This window comes from Octopus sinensis, linkage group LG1 (assembly GCF_006345805.1).
Source record: "Octopus sinensis linkage group LG1, ASM634580v1, whole genome shotgun sequence".
Classification (NCBI taxonomy): domain Eukaryota; kingdom Metazoa; phylum Mollusca; class Cephalopoda; order Octopoda; family Octopodidae; genus Octopus; species Octopus sinensis.
In genome coordinates this window covers 137,029,336-137,046,847 of record NC_042997.1, presented here as the reverse complement: position 1 = coordinate 137,046,847, position 17,512 = coordinate 137,029,336, and the positions used below count along the sequence as shown (strand labels likewise).

The 17,512-nt window shown below is 36.2% G+C and overlaps 1 protein-coding gene and 1 non-coding gene across 2 annotated transcripts in view; both read right to left on the bottom strand.

Moving 5' to 3' along the window:
- Positions 1-15,967, bottom strand: part of LOC115210781 (E3 ubiquitin-protein ligase RNF185) — a 49,359-nt gene extending 33,392 nt beyond the window's left edge. Inside the window, exon 1 of the mRNA XM_029779508.2 lies at positions 15,716-15,967. Within this exon, the coding sequence (XP_029635368.1) occupies positions 15,716-15,873 (158 nt within the window). The 5' untranslated portion in view covers positions 15,874-15,967. The remainder of the gene's footprint in view (positions 1-15,715) is intronic.
- On the bottom strand, positions 2,060-2,164 carry LOC115220604. Its single transcript, XR_003882557.1, has one exon. It is a non-coding gene; the product is annotated as a U6 spliceosomal RNA (small nuclear RNA).
- Positions 15,968-17,512: the final 1,545 nt, after the last annotated feature.

Here is a 17,512-nt window from a genome sequence, read left to right as displayed (position 1 = left end):
TGTGCCTTCCACACACCCAATGAATACAAGGAAACAAATGCCTTGAAGCTAAAGAATATATTTGATGACACAGCAAAACTATATGTTGACACAAACTTTATCAAAATAAAATATGTTCATGGCTAACAATTTATTGTAAGGAAACCAAGACATTCAACAGAGAATTATATCACCATGAGTAGTTATAGAAGTTCCAACATGGATCAAGAAAATAAGAATTAAATACTATGGAAATCACTGTAAATATTATTAAGTAAACAAGAATTTTCAAAACCTGAGCCGTAGTTAAGAAACAATTAGCATTCAAATCTGAAATTAAAGGAGATTAGAATGAATGTTCAGAAATATACCACCAAAACTGAATCCCACTGTTAAAAATGCATTCTGATTGGTTCTGAAAAAGTTTTATATGAATGCTTTTAACCAGTTTTATCAAACAATAATGTATGAGAAGCCTCCTAATCAGTTTAAGTTATCTTTTATCTTTTTTACTTGCTTCAGTCACTGGACTGCAATCATGATCAATGAGTATGTATAGCTGAGGCCTGGGTCCATTACTTTAAGCCAGAATCCAAAAGGCAGAGTATGGAGTGGAAAAACCTGGAATCACCAGCGAAAAGGAACTTCAAGTCTCGACCTTTTGCAGAAAAAAATTATGCTACCCATTTTTGGGGATGTAAAAAGGCTTACACTGGAACACTGCCCGGAGAAGGGGTCTACAGTAAAATGCTAGTCAATAAACTGAAACCAGTAATTCAGACCAAATGCCATGGTCTTTTGTCAGGACATAAACCCTACTTGTGAAGACCCGCTGAGGCAAGTGAAAATCAAAATCGAAATCGATCAACATCAATGGAAATTGTAGCAGTGATACCAGTGCCGGTGGCACGTAAGAGAACCATCCGAACGTAGCAGTAGCCAGCGCCGTCCCGACTGGCCTCTGTGCCGGTGGCACATAAAAAGCACCATCCGATTGTGGCCATTTGCCAGCCTCGTCTGGCCCCCGTGCCGGTGGCACGTAAAAAGCACCCACTACACTCACGGAGTGGTTGGCATTAGGAAGGGCATCCAGCTGTAGAAACACTGCCAGATCAGACTGGGCCTGGTGCAGCCTTCTGGCTTCCCAGACCCCAGTTGAACCGTCCAACCCATGCTAGCATGGAAAACGGACGTTAAACAATGATGATGATGTAGCATAACAATGTACAACTACATGTGGCCACAAAACCATTGAAACCATTAAAAAATTAGATTCTGAGCCATAGTCCAGATCTTGCCCCTTCTAACTATCATCTCTTTGGACCACTCAAACATCCTTTACGAGGTTGTCAATTTGCTACAGATGAAGAACTGTATGAAGTGGTGCATAAATGGCTGCACAGCCAGCCCAAAACATTCTTCTCCGATGGAATAAGCAAACTTGTGGACTGCTAAAAGAATTGCATCGAAAAACAAAGACACTATATCAAAAAATGATATAACTGTTCAGCCCTTGCTTTTGTTCTAATAAATTACAGAAATAAATGCATATAATATTTGACTTACCCTCCTATATATTTGTCTGCGTGTATGTAATATATATATAATATATATATATATATATATATATATAGTGGTCGTATACTGTCAACTCAATGTGACAGTCCTGTAAGGGAATTACACCACCGCCATTTAGCCCTAGGAAACATCGACGTCTCCTGTCGGCTTTGACACATTTTCTGTGTCCTTATATTTGCAAAGGGGAGGCAATCAACCCCGCAAGCCGGGACAAGGCACATTTGGAAATTCAATATATATATATATATATATATATATATATATATATTATATATATATATATATATAGAGAGAGAGAGAGAGAGAGAGAGAGAGAGAGAGAGAGAGAGAGAGAGACTTGACGGGCTTGTACACAGTTTCAGTCTACCAAATTAACTCACAAAGCATTGATAAACCTGGGGCTATAGTAGAAAATGTTTTCCTGATGTGAAATGCAGTGGGACTAAACCCAAAACTATAGTTGCAAAGCAAACTTCACCACACAACTATGCCTGTGCCTTAGGAAAATCTGAAACATTTCATAAATTTGCATGCTGTCTTTGCACAGGGGCCATGCTAATCAGCTCTGAATTGCTCCAATTTTAGTATATGTATGCCTGAAGCTTATATGTATGTATATATATATATATATATATATATATATAATATATATATATATATATATAAGGATGTGATCGGTAAATTGTCACCATTTTATACTTTTAATTTCATGCATGCACATTATTTGTTTTTGATTTTGTCAACTACACACTATAGTAGGGTCAGTTGGGCACTGTCTGTGAGAAAAACAGCACCATGACACAATTCACTTGGCCAGAAATTTGGAAATGACATGCTGTACTACTTGGCATTCGCACTGGAAGCTCTCAATATGAACATTTCAGAGTGTTTGGGTGTCAATCTGAGGACGTGTACCAAGAGTGATAAAAATCAAACAGCTAGCCAACATTATTGTGTTTGGAGTGGTCACTAGTGATGGCAACATTATGCCTCCATTTGTCTTCCCACATGGCCTCAGACTCAACACAGAGGCCTATATCAAGTGCCTGGAGGAGGTAGTGCTGACCTGGGTCAAGAGGGCAGCTGCTGGAAGACCCTGTGTCTGCCAACAGGACTCTGCACCATGTCACACAAGCAGGACTACCCAGTCGTGGCTGTCAGACAATTTCTGAAACCACATCACCCCTAACATCTGGCCACTTAACTCTCCAGACTGCAACACCCTTGATTATTATGTGTGGGACGTAGTTGAGTGAGAAACCAACAAAACTCCTTGTAACAGCTAAGATGCGCTGAAAGCAAGAATTATGGTAGCATTCACCAACTTAAACAAGGAGACAGTCCAGAAGAATTGCAGAAGATTCCAAAGTCATCTGGAGGCGATTTTACTGAATAATTTTACTCTAGTATTTCAAGATATTTTTATGTAATTTTGGTAAATAAATCAAAATCAAAATCGATCAACATCAATGGAAATTGTAGCTGTGATACCAGTGCCGGTGGCACGTAAGCAAACCATCTGAACGTGGTCGTTGCCAGCACCGCCCCGACGGGCCTCTGTGCCAGTGGCACGTAAAAAGCACCATCCAATCGTGGCTGTTGCCAGTGGCACATAAAAAGCACCATCTGACCGTGGCCGTTTGCCAGCCTCGTCTGGCACCTGTGCAGGTGGCACGTAAAAAGCACCCACTACACTCACGGAGTGGTTGGCATTAGGAAAGGCATCCAGCCGTAGAAACATTGCCAGTTCAGACTGGGCCTGGTGCAGCCTTCTGGCTTCCCAGACCCCAGCTGAACCGTCCAACCCATGCTAGCATGGAAGGCGGACGCTAAATGATGATGATGATCTGTTATAATGAGGTGTCAGTGTTATTTTCACTTTTGCGTAGTTTAGACAACAATTTATTCACTGCACCATGCATGCATGTATGTGTGTGTCTGTATGTATGTGTGTATGTATGCATGCATACATGTAAAAAACCTAGTTAACATGTCTATTTCTATTTAGCAAGGAGAGAAGCAGAAAGTAAGAGGTCTGCCTATGTTCTACAGAGTGAAGGGTTCAAAATTGCAAGTCAGTAAGTATATCAAAGAAAATCATGATGCTGCAGAAGGGAAATGTTTACAAATGCCAATCTTGCACTTGCTGATTCTGAAAAGAAAGAAGCAAGGAAGTGCTATTATAGAGGACTATTAAATCTGGAGAGTTCATAGCTAGAAAAAAAGAGTCTTTCCAACATGGCCCCATCAGAGGGACCAGCCATTTTAATAAACAGCAGTATGATAAAGAATTCAGGACATAAATGCAGAGAAAGCTTCTAGACCATCAGGAGTTACAGCTAAGATGCTTAAAATACTTTGCAGTGTATAGAATAAGGCCTAGTTACACATAGTCAATGTTCAGAAATGACTGGTATAGCAAAATCATAGTCAACTGTTACAAGAGAAAAAGAAATGCTTTAGAGAGAGGTAATTATAGACTTATCAATTTGCTGGACCAGGTCATGTAAATTACAGAAATAGTTATAGCTCAATCAATTAGGAAAAGAACAAGCCTAGATGAGATGCAGTTCAATGTTGTGCCAGGAAGAAGTACTACTGATGTTCTCTTCTTGCTGAAGCAGGAGTGGCTGTGTGGTAAGTAGCTTGCTAACCAATCACATGGTTCCGGGTTCAGTCCCACTGCGTGACATCTTGGGCAAGTGTCTTCTACTATAGCCCCGGGCCGACCAAAGCCTTGTGAGTGGATTTGGTAGACGGAAACTGAAAGAAGCCCGTCGTATATATGTATATATATATATATGCGTGTGTGTGTTTGTGTTTGTCCCCCTAGCATTGCTTGACAACCGATGCTGGTGTGTTTATGTCCCCCGTTACTTAGCGGTTTGGCAAAATAGACCGATAGAATAAGTACTGGGCTTACAAAGAATAAGTCCTGGGGTCGATTTGCTCGACTAAAGGCGGTGCTCCAGCATGGCCGCAGTCAAATGACTGAAACAAGTAAAAGAGTAAAAGAGAAGTATTCAGCAAAAATATACCACTGTACTTAGCATTCATCAACCTAAGAGAAAGCCTTGGGCAGGGTCCCCTGCTGTGACTTGGTGGTTGCTGAAAATGCTATGAGTAGATGAATAGCTTATGAGAGCCATGCAGAACATGTAAGGTGATAGTTAGCAACAAGTACAACAATGAATTTCTCAAAGACCAAAGTTTTACTAAGTGGGAAAACATACAGGATTCTACTTCCAACAGGGTAATGAGTTATGTAGAAATTTTATACAAAGTACTCAATGAAAGCTATGGACACATAAGGGGTGCAGTGATGTTATTGGCAGGATAACAAAAAAGTATCTTCGTAAGAGGCAGATGCATGGGAGCAATAAATAGAGAATACCAAACGAGTTCCCTATGGATACCGTATTTATTACAACGAGTGGCTTGTAAACGTATCTAACGAGCGAAAGTGAGTTAGATACGTTTACAAGCCACGAGTTGTAATAAATACAGTATCCATAGGGAATGAGTTTGGTATTTTATTTATTACACACGAATAAATGACCATATTTTATTAACCCAATAACTAAATTATTCACGTCGTGTTGAAGCGCGCATGAATACAGCTTGATTTCACGTCAGTGACGTCCCAATGTGTAACTGTAAAAGATGTCATGCCGCAGGAAGATAGTCCGACTTTATAGCGCTAAGTTTTCAGGTGAAATGACTGATAACTGATGACTGTTTAACATTTTGTTAACGTTCACGTTCAAGAAATATATAACACAGATTGAATCTTCAATAACTTTATCTTCACTTTGAACATTCTGTATGTTCCAAGAGGTTGAACAACGGATAACACTCTTCCCACATCTTTACCATCAATCTTAACAAAATCATTCACCTTGATATTGACAACAGTAGCCATCTTGTTGATAGATCTACCTGCACTGCAAGAGTATCGACGAGCAGACGAAATATGTTGTGATTTTTTTGGCAACAAAAAATTGAATTACCACCAGAAATGTTTATATTTTATGTGTATATGACTTTAAGTGATATCTGGTATAAAAAAGATAGTATGTTTGTTTAATTACATGGCTACATTCTACCTGCTCGTGAAAGTAATGAATGAAGTTTAGTTGTAACTTATGAATGACAAAAGTAGTGCAGTCACCATGACCTCGGGTCATCACCATGGATTGACCAATCAGGAGCAGCACTCGCAGTATCTGACATATGTTAGATACCAAAAATATCTCAAAGTGTTCTCACTCACATGTGTGTAATAAACACTAATAGCACATGGGAAATAGATTTTCTCAGATAGCCAGCTTCTGTTACCTATGTGACCTAATTAGCACTGGAGGAGAATGTTCTTAAAGTATAGCAGCTATAGTAAGAATAGGCTGTATTACCAGTTATCCTTCCCACCACCAAGAACCACTTCCTGCTGATTCACTTCAATCACTGTATGGCTCTCACTCTCCCTAGACATGCCTGCAATCTAACCACATCATTTGCCTTTCTCTCGTCCTTCTTCTGTCTACTACCCTTCACTCTTTCTGTACTGCCAGTCATTACCTACTCTTGCTATCTTTGTTGCAACTCAAACCTAATAATGAATGGTTTCTCTCTTAGAGTGAAAGGCAAACTTGTATGATACAGTAATGCTACATGGTAGTGAAACAGGGGCCCTGAATACAGAAGGCTTGCGAAGACTAGAAAGAAGTGAAGCAAGCATGTTGCACTTGATGTGAAACATGAGTGTGTATTAATGAGAAAATACAAATATGTTGACAGAAAAATTGGAATCAGCATACAATAGAGAAGACTGGACTGAAATGAGCATATGGAAAAAGACAACTGCATAAAGAAGTGCTGATCAGTTAATGTGGCTGGAGCTTGTGAACAGAGAGACTCTGACATGGGATAAAGTAGTAAATGTTGATCTCAAGACTTTGGACTTCACAGAAGAGAGGATAAAGAATGAGAAGACTGGTATGTGGTGCTTGAGAAGACCACCCAACACAGCAAAACTAAGATTCTGGAAGTATGACATGTATACACTCATTTTGCTACTGTCATACCTTTCCCATTACTCACTGACTTCTTTATCACTGATTCCTCCATCACCTCCCTAACTACTGTAGTATTCTGCTGCTGTAATTAAATGTGAGCTGACCTACTTATTTCATCATCATTTTCTGTATTACTAGTTATCCCTCCCACTACCAAGAACTACTTCCTGCTGATTCACTTCAATCACTGTATGGCTCTCACTCTCCCTAGACATGCCTGCAATCTAACCACACATCATTTCCCTTTCTCTGTCTACTACCCTTCACTCTTTCTGTACTGTCAGTCATTACCTACTCTTGCTATCTTTGTTGTAACTCATACCTATCATCAGCTCCTCTTCACAATTTCATGTAAAAAGCTTTTGTTATATCCTAAACTCCTTAAAGATGTGAAAAAAGTTATTTTACTAAATAACCCAAAATTTTTTGATTACTTTAAAATTTAGTTGAAATAAGTATTGTAGTTTATTAGAAATAGGATTATGAAATGGTTAAATTTCATATATACTAATACTTGTATCAAGTATATTAATCAGAATATATGTCACATTTCAATATCAAATTGACAAAAAAAAACAGGTTTTATAAATTTAACTTTGATTTGGTCAAAACAGATGATAAATAGTAGAGATTCATATCTATAGTTATAAAGTACAGAAAACCTGCAACAAACAAGAGCAGTTCTAGAAAGGGATTATTGAGTAAAGTGTTTAGTGCAGGATTTGGGAAATGAGATACAAGTGGGTGATCACAAGAGAAGAAACAAGTACACTTGGGTAGAGAAGGTATGCAACAAGCTTATTCAGAAGAATGGAGATCACTATAGAAGAATGTCAGAGAGGAAACAGTATATCTGTATGTTTTGAGTAGGGGTGAGCCCATTTTATTGCGCCTGTAGGCTGGTATACTCATATGTACAAAATATAGTAAATTTTTCAATTATAAAATTTATATAATATTCCTATGCCTATTTTCAACATAAGTCGCATTTCTACTACAACTTAAAACAGTTAGACTCGAACAGAAAATTGTTCGCAAACACCTATTACTAAGTTTGTACCACTCCCTTCAGACCCAACTACACTAGCTGAAAAATATAGAATACCTCATCAGTAATATAAATGCCCTAAATTCAGTGGCGGCATCAATGAAGACGTTACACATTAATTTAATGTATTAAATTTGTCTTTATTAATGTATATCGAATTATACATTGATATATACAAGATTTACACAGATATAAGAATCAGAATTTGTGATCCACCCATGGACCGTTTTCTTTGGAAATTTTTGCCCACTGCACTAAAAAGTTTCCCTACCTCTGGTTTAGAGGTTGTAGCATGTTGGTGAGTGAATCTTTCTCAATATAATTTTTATTAATCCTGTCTAGTAGTAGCACTGTTCTAGATAATGTGAACTGTACTCAAATGTAGACTCTTTTTCTTCAGCATTATAAAGAGTCAGCATCAATCAAGACTAAAGTAGTTTATAATCTTTGAAAGTAAGCCAAGTCTTTGCAATGTTATATATGTGAGGTTCCTATTTGAAACCATTAAAAGTTGTGGGGCATAGCATTTGTAGTACCTTCAGCTTTTGTTTCGTTAATAATTTGAGAGGGTTTAATACATTTGTATTACTGAAGAGACTAGATTGTCATGACCTCCATTGAAGAATGTTTCTGAGGTCTATGTTCATATGTATCTATGTTGAATGTGTATAATGACTATGTTTCAGAGATTAAAGAGAAGACCAGTGGTGTCATCTACATAGGAGTGTGAGCTGTTAGAAGTGATAGCAAGTAAGACTTTCATTACAGAAGCAAGTGGGTGGGAAACATAAATGAAACTTCAAATACGCCAGATTTGACAAAGTGATGATTAGTAAAAAAACTCTACAAGTGTATGCTGCAATATTGCATCTAACAAGACACAGATAAATGAAGCTTGTAATGGTAAGGGAGATACAGATATGATCAAAGGCTTTGAGGATGTCAAGTGCAACAACATTGCTCTAATTAAATTTCTCATGAGAGAAACCATTGGTGACATATATGAATAAATCTCTAGTCGATCTGTTTTCTATTGAAGCTATACTGGTCCATCTTTGAGGAGAGAGAGAGAGAGACTCAAGGTAATAAAGGAAGTAATTGTTAATGGCTGTTCCTAACACTTGAGACATTAGTGAGAGTAAAAGGTTGATAATTGGCCAGAGTCAGAGACTTATACTTGGAGATGGAACATAATGTAGCATGTTGCTAAACATCAGGGTGGATTTCTGTAGAAAGAAAAGAGTGAATATTTGGACAACAATAGGAGCTCTGGAGTTCTCAGTTTAAGGGCAAGGACATTGTTAAGGCTGGAGGATTTGTTTGTCTGAAGAGACTGGAGGTGTATTTTTGAAGTATATATGTATGTGGCGAGACTGAAGGAATGAGAAAGAAGGGTTTGGAAGAATCTTGCCAAATTTGTGTACCATAGATGCTGTCAGTGAATTGAATATCACATGTTTAAGAAGTTATGGTGCTTGAACAATGGTACAAAGGATGATAATTGCAAAATTGGTGGCACTTCTTTTGGCAAGGGACCAAAAGAATCAGCTGCAATTTGAGAGATAAAATAGCTTGCTGGTAGTGTGATGCATAATGGCATCTTTTGCATCCTGGATGGTAGTCTTCTAGGTGTTGTGATGGTGGAAAAAAGCTATCAAGTTAATAGGTGTGAATTACTTTTCCCCCAGGCATTGTATACTGTGTTCTTTATCTGTGTCACTTGAAGGCAGTTATGTATGAACCAGTTGGAGAATTTAGGATTATATATGTAAAGTCGCCTGCACAGTAGCCTCAAATGAGTGACGTACATTTACTGTCAGAGACATTTAATATAAAACTGGAGGAACTCCAACCAGCTAATCAACTTGAAGTCTTACAGTCTATGTGAATAATTAGAGTGGTCAGATGATTTGTTTTGTGCAGTGATTGTGATGGTAGGTAGAAGCTAAGTTTGGAATTGAAGAAGAAATCAAGATTGTTTTGAGTGTTGGTCAGTAATAGATAATACTAATTGCTGTAGAGAGTTTAGAACAGCAAAACATTTAACTTCTGTCCCAACAGCATCAATATAGGAGTGCGAGTGCCAAAAGAAATTATGAAAATTGAAACCATTGAGAACAAATGATGTTAGGGAGGGGTGAAGTGAGGTAAATGCTTCAATGCAAGGAAAGAGATGATTGAACAGTTTTTGTTAGTTGTAGGAATTTGGTAGCAGCAACAAATGAATTTAAAGGAGTAAGGTCATGAAAGCAATGAGATCATAGAATGTTCACAGAAGATGATGATGATCTTAAAACTAGACTTTGAAAATCTAATAAATGGAAATTTCCTGAAAAAAAGATAAAATCCCTAATTTCTGGCTGAAAGTTTTCCCTGAATCCCACCTCCATAATGACAGTATACAAGACAAGGCAAAAAAAAATCCCTCCCTGGTTAGTATATAGTGTATTGAAACTCCAAACCCAAGAAATTATTGACCAACAACATACCTCACAACCATGTATAAAATACTAATATCCATCACCTTTGTGTACATGTATACCTTTCTGATAGATAACAAAACATTTCAAAATAAACAAAAACAAAAAAGGCTGTAGACATAGCTTGTATGCATGGAAAGACCAGCTTTTAATCAATAAAATGCTGCTTCCAGACTGTGATAAACAACATAAAAATCTCTCCATTGCATAGATTGATTTAAAAAAGCATTTGATAGTCTTCCCCTGTATATAATTTCTTTAGTTATTGGGAATTTTCAAACAACTAGTCCAAAACTTTGGAGATCAAGCTTGATACTGAATTTGGAGAGATATTGTGAATGCTGACAACATCAAAATAAACTGCAATATTTTTCAAAGCGATTCTCTATCATCTATTCTCTATTGCGTAGCTCTCATCCACCTCAATAAGCTGCTAAATGACACAAGATATATCATGTGGTATCAAAAAGTTCCTGGACTAGTTTTGTAACACACCAACAGATGGCACTACACAGTTGCGAGCACAGTGAGAGCTAGCAGTGATCTTCATGAGGCAGTGTGCCAAGTGACACCATTGTTTACTTCACAAGTTGTGAAATTAGTGTGTTTTAAGATAACATGTATGTTGTATTCTGCAATTTTGTCATGGACAGGCAGTTGAAACAAGGAGTCAATGTGAAATTTGCACTAAACTTGGGAAGTCTGCTGCAGAGACATTGAGCATGCTTCAGCAAGGAGGCAATGGATCATACACAATGTTTTGAGTGGCATGGGTACTTCAAAAGTGGAAAAACTTTCCTTGGAAGACACTGAGCAATCTGAAAAACCTGCCATGAGCGTCACCACCAGAAATGTGGAGAAAATTCATCAGCATGCGTATGAGAATCATCGAAGAACTATCAACGACATTGCTGATGTTGTTGGTCTGTCATATGGGTGTGTGCAGGCAATCCTAACATCTGAACTGAACATGTGGCATGTTTCTGCCAAGTTTGTCCCTCACCTGCTGACCACTGAGCAGAAAGAACATCACATAGAAGTCTGTCAAGATTTCCATCAGCAATGCCGCTGATGACCCAGCCTTAATGTCAAAGATCATTACTGTTGATGAGTTGGGTCTATGGGTATGACCTTGAGACAAAGCAGCAGTCATCACAATGGAAGAGGCCTTCATCCCCATGACCAAAGAAAGCACAACAGAGCCATAGCTCAATCACGAATTTGTCCCCCAGGGCTAGACTGTCATCAAGAGTTCTACTCTAACATTTTGAAGTGTTTCAGGAAGGACATTTGGCGAAAATGACCAGATCTGTGGCGCACAAAGAATTAGATTCTTCACAACAATGATAAACCGTGTCACCAAGCTCTCCTCACTCATGAGTTTCTCACCAAAAACAACATGGTATTGCTTCCACACCCACCCTATTCACCAGATTTAGCACATGCAGACCTCCATCTTTTCCCCCCAAGATGAAAATTCAGCTCAAAGGTCGCTGTTTTAACACTGCTGTTGAGATCCAGAGTGAATCGTAGAAGGTCCTCAACTCGTGGAAAACAACTTTCTGGCTGGATTCCAAAAGTGGCAGGAACACTGGGACCGGTGCATTGTTGCACAAGGTGACTATTTTGAAGGAGATGACGATAAAACTTAGGTAAATATTTTTTTTTTTATTAAACATAACTAGTCTGGGAACGTTTTGATACTACTTATGTATATAGAGTATACAATAAATCAGTGAACCACTTCCTTCACATAGATGATGTAAAACTTTTTGCAGAGAATAATTAATCACTGGAATAATTTATAAACATTGTAAAACAATTTAATGATAATATTAAAATGGAACTTGACCTTGATAACTATGCTAGAGTCACATTCATTAAAAGAAAACTCTTAAAATCTACAACAAACAATTAAACAAGAACACCATAGTCCAAGAATTAGAACCTGAAGAGAACTATAAATATTTAAGAATATGTGATGGTTGTGGCACTCACCAGCCAGAAATGTATGAGAAAATATGAAAAGAATGCTATCATAGGGTTCAGGCTATCTTAGGAACTCAATGCCATCAACACTCTAGCTACACCTGTTGTGATCCACAGCTTTAATGTCATAAATAAAGAGTCAGTCACTGAGATAAGTAAAATTAATATAAAAATTTGCAAAATTCTCAGAATGCACACATCCATTACCCACAGGCTGATATAGATCCTATGGAAGTGTGGAAGATGTGGACTGTCACAGTTGTAACTCTCTCAATACCAAAATACTTTACTCAACCTACAAGAAGCTAAAAAATATGTAAATGTATAAAAATATCAGCAAGATTCAGAAAGAATTAGATGAACCTGAAAAACAAACTCATCATCATCGTTTAATGTCAATAAAAACACATACCAAATCAAATAGAATCACAATGTTGTGTAATAAATGGAAAAGTAAAGTATTACATAGAAAATACCCTGCAAGGACCAGCAATACTGCTGATAATATAAGCATGACCTACCAGTAGCAGGCAACTTTTGGCCTTAGATTAAAAACAGAGGGCTGCATTATAGTAGCTCAGGATTAGTGCTGACTAACTAGAAAATATCAAGCCTACATTTTTAAAAATAAAGCTGAACCTTCCTGTCACTTTGTGGTAAAACCAGAAAAACAACTGACCACCTGATTTCTGGTTGTTCTATGTCAGCCTCAGTTGAGTACACTAACCACCATGATAGACTTAGTACCTACACAAGATTATATGGTAAGGACTCACATTTGAAAAGACCTGGTGGAAACACGGACTTGCCAAAGTAGCAGAAAATAAAGCCACCGTTATTCTTTGAGATTTTAATATCCAAAATGATAGGCTATACAGGCCAATAGACCAGATATTGTGATGAAAAATCATGTGGATAAAACATATTTGCTCGCGGACATGTCAATTCAAACAGACAGCAACACATCTCTGAAAATATTCAAACAGCTGAGCAAATACAAGGACCTTGAAATAGATATCTGAAAACAACAGCATCTGAAAACCACCATACTACTGTTGATCACTGGAGCTTTGGGTATGATAGCCAATAGTGTACTTAAATATTATGATCAAATACCAAGAAAATTAAAAACCTTCAGAACAACAAAAAATTGTAATGAGTACTGCCTACATCTGACGAAAAAACATCAACTGAATATATGAGAACTTTTAAAGTATTATAATTTTAAAATGGAGTCTTAAGCCTTTGAATTTGGCTTTTAAGATGTCCAGCTTAAAATGTTTTGAGGTCTCTGGGTGAGGCTTGGACCAGTTCGTACAAAATAAAGCAAATCAAAACACAACAATAATATTTTACACAACTTCACAATTTGCCAGTAAATTTGAAGAAGGGAGAACTCAAAAACACCTATCTCAGTGCTTAGCTCGTCATTATTTTATCGACCCCGACGGAATTTGAACTTGCGTAGAAAGAAATACCACAAGGCAATTTTGTCCGGCGCGTTAACGATTCTGCCAGCTCACCACTATAACATTAAAAAAAAAAAATTGTCTCTAACAAAGGCACAATGTCTGAAATTTGGAGGAGGGGTTAATTGATTTAATACTCGACTGAAACTTTATTTTATCTACCCCCGAAAGGATGAATGGTAAAGTTGACCTCGGCACGTTTTGAACTGTAAGTGACGCAACTAAATGTTGCAAAACATTTTGTCCAACGCTCCAACGATCGTTCCAATGTACTCTCATTATTTAATAATGTACACATATTTGACATTTAAAAAATATTTTCTGTTTCTGATTGGAAGCTTCCATCCCTGTATTTTTTCCAAATTACCAAAATTAGAAACTATTAACACACCCGACTTATGGTAACTCTGGCTACATAAATTTGTTTAGTTAATCAGAGGCATTCTTTCCTTTTTATTTATTTATTCTTTTAATCTTCTTAAAAATTAATATTTCCCCTTACGAAAATAATTATTAACTATAAAACAAAAGAGATAAGCAAATATTAAGATAATTAATTCATTCAACGAGAGATATAAGGGAATTGTGGAGCAGTAATTTATACAGAAATTTTCACTCGAGTAAAAGAAGACAAAAACACTACAAACAAGAAAAAAACAGATTTACGACAGTTTGTAAATACGATCTGATATATTTCTGAGAACTGATAAAACAGAAACAAACTAGCCTAGTTTACTAATAGTAGAATCACTTACCCAAGAAATGACTTAGAAGGCGTTGATACGATAGGAGGAGTGTACAAAACTACTTATTTATAATATTGTAAAAACATTGAAAATAAACAACAAAACCAACTACAGAACACAACTGATAATCGACAGTACAAGCTATAACGTACATGTAAAGGAATACAGTCTAAATAACGTTATATATATATATATATCATATTGCAATACAAATGTATTACTTTCCAGTAAAATAAACCACCGTTAAAGTATGGAAATTTTCATGTGATGTAGCTTAGGAGTCAGTTTGTTATTAACCTCAAGTCATTAGGTCATCTCTAATCGGAACAGACTTATGATGAAAGGCATTCCATCCTTTACCTAGACAGTGCAGCTAACACATTATGTGTCATTTTAAGGCAGCAAAATGTACTCAGAGGAAGGGGGGGGGAGACTTGACTGCTATTTCTAGCAGATCTAACAATCGCATACAACCATTCGTCGGCTGGAATGGGAGGGTTAAATCTAATTGTTATTAATACTGTTTAAACATATAAAACCTTTAGTTTTATTTCTTATATTCTTAAAGTAACGCGCGTAATACTTCTTCAAAATATATAATAAACTGCTGTATTCTATCTATGGCTTATTGTAAATGGAACATAGAGAAAAACATTTCACTTATTCCCCGGGTCAAGAGTTCCTAACTTCCGACTCAAGATAAAAAAAATTTGTGAAATCTTTATACAATTATCACCATGTTTATCTTCAGTGTATATCGATTTAATAAATCACAACAAAATTCACAACTTTACATAATTTATAGTAAAGCACTTTACTTTACTATCCCAGTTTCTGTCCTGTGAACCATCATGTAATAGTAGTTTACGTAGCTAAAATGGAAGCTATCTAATGGATTACATTTATACTTCTTTGGTCATTGATTTTACCTTTAAATAGTGTGTATCGTTAAAAAATATTTTTTCTAATCGTATTAGACTGGCGAACTGTATAGATCTCAGTGTACAACCCACCCCATTATTAGTGTCCGACTTGGTGACATTATTCGCAAACTGGTTCCGTTACAGATACAACTTTCTTGCCAAGATCATTAAATCATTTTATATACGATTAATAACTCCATATTGAGGGAAATGTAATACTGATAAAAAAAATAATAATAATAAATGGCAATATGTTGTCATGAAGAAATTTTGTGTCCGTACATTGGTTATAATTATTATGTTTCTGAAGTAGTGTTAACAAGAGTAGATTAAGAAAATAACTTCAGAAAGTAAATTTACTGTACAATATAATTATAATTATATATATTACAGATTGATAATAAAAGACAAATGAAAACATAAATTACCAGAATAAATGGCCACATTTACTGACCACGGCATCTCGCGCAGAGTCTAAACAAATATTACATTCGTAATCTGAATTCGTCGTATCACTTTGTCGATATCTTGTATCCTCACTTCCTTGACCATCTTTTGAAGATGATCCAGTATCCCACTCACTCATTCTGGACCAGTTAAAAAAAAAAAGAGAAGAGGAAAGAAAAACGCTCCTGACACTTGTGTTATATGTATGGTAACAACTTAGCACTGATACTGCGCATGCCTCAAGAAGGGACATAACACGTGATGTCAGCTAAACGAGAAACGTTGGCTGGATACTTCATTGCAATTTATATATATATATATACATATATATATACATATATATATCGTTTGTAGAAATACATAAATCCGGAGAAATATATACACATATGCATACATATAAATATATATATATATATATATATATATAAGTAGGTGAATGAATTATCCTAGCATGGAAAATTCACAACTATATATATATAGTTTGATTTGAAAACCCCACTAGAATGGGAGAAAGCGCTAATACATGATCTAAGTTATATGATGTATAAAAAATGTAATATACAAATAAACATCTGTAAATATATGATGTATAAAAAATGTAATATACAAATAAATATCTGTAAATATAAACCATCCAATTTTCTTCTAATATAATCTCCAAACCTTCCAATATATATATATATATATATATATACACACACACATACACAAATATATATACAACTTCCTCGCACATTTTTATCATCTCGAATAAATACCCTAAAACTAATACAAATATAATTTCATTACTTTGATATTTAAAAAGAAAATATAACGTCAGCAATTTAAATTTTGGGGCAATTTTCATTTTGTATTATATATACTAAGATATTTCTGATAGTTTTCAAAGATAAACTTTTCATTTTTGCTATAGTAACAAAAGTTTTGCTTCTTTGTAAATACTCATATTTACTTTGTAAATACATCACTGATTTCAGTGGAAAGGACATACCTAATGTTGTCAAGAGCCAAACAGAAACTCATACAAATTTTCATTAGAATTTACAAAAGTAATGTAAGTATATTAAAAATGGAACTCATTTGTAACAGGTCAGAGAATTAGTGGTAAGGTAACATTTATACAGAAAGTGGGGCAAGGGGAAAATTCCAGTTGATTGAAGTTTTATTTCTCTTAGGATATATAAGGTGGTGAGCTAGCAGAATTGTTAGCATACTAGGGGAAATGCTTCATGGAATTTCATTTGTCTTTGTGTTCTGAGTTCAAATTCCACCAAGGTCAACTTTGCCTTTCATCCTTTAGGGTCAATAAAATAATTACCAGTAGAGCACTGGGGTCGATATAACTGACTTACTCCCTCCCTTGAACTTTGTGGCCTTGTGCCAAAATTTGAAACCAATATTAGAGATAAATGTAAGGTGACAAGCTGGCAGCACCCTTAGCATGCCCAGCAAAATACTAAGCAGTATTTCATCTGTTTTTACATTCTGAGTTCAAATTCCATTCAAGGTTGACTTTGCATTCATCCCTTCAGGATCAATAAAATAAGTACTTACCCCTTGCCTAAACTTGCTGACCTCGTGCTAAAATTTGAAATCAGTATTAGAGACGAATGTTGTGAAAAAGAAAGAGAACTGCATTTGTGAGAGAATGGTTGTAGCATGTCGAGTCAACCAAATGGCCTTCACCTGGATGCAGTCCAAGAAGTGTTACAGCAGCAATGTCTCTCAAGTATAATCAGTATTCTAATATGGTTGCACCTGAGCTTTGTAGGTCAGTA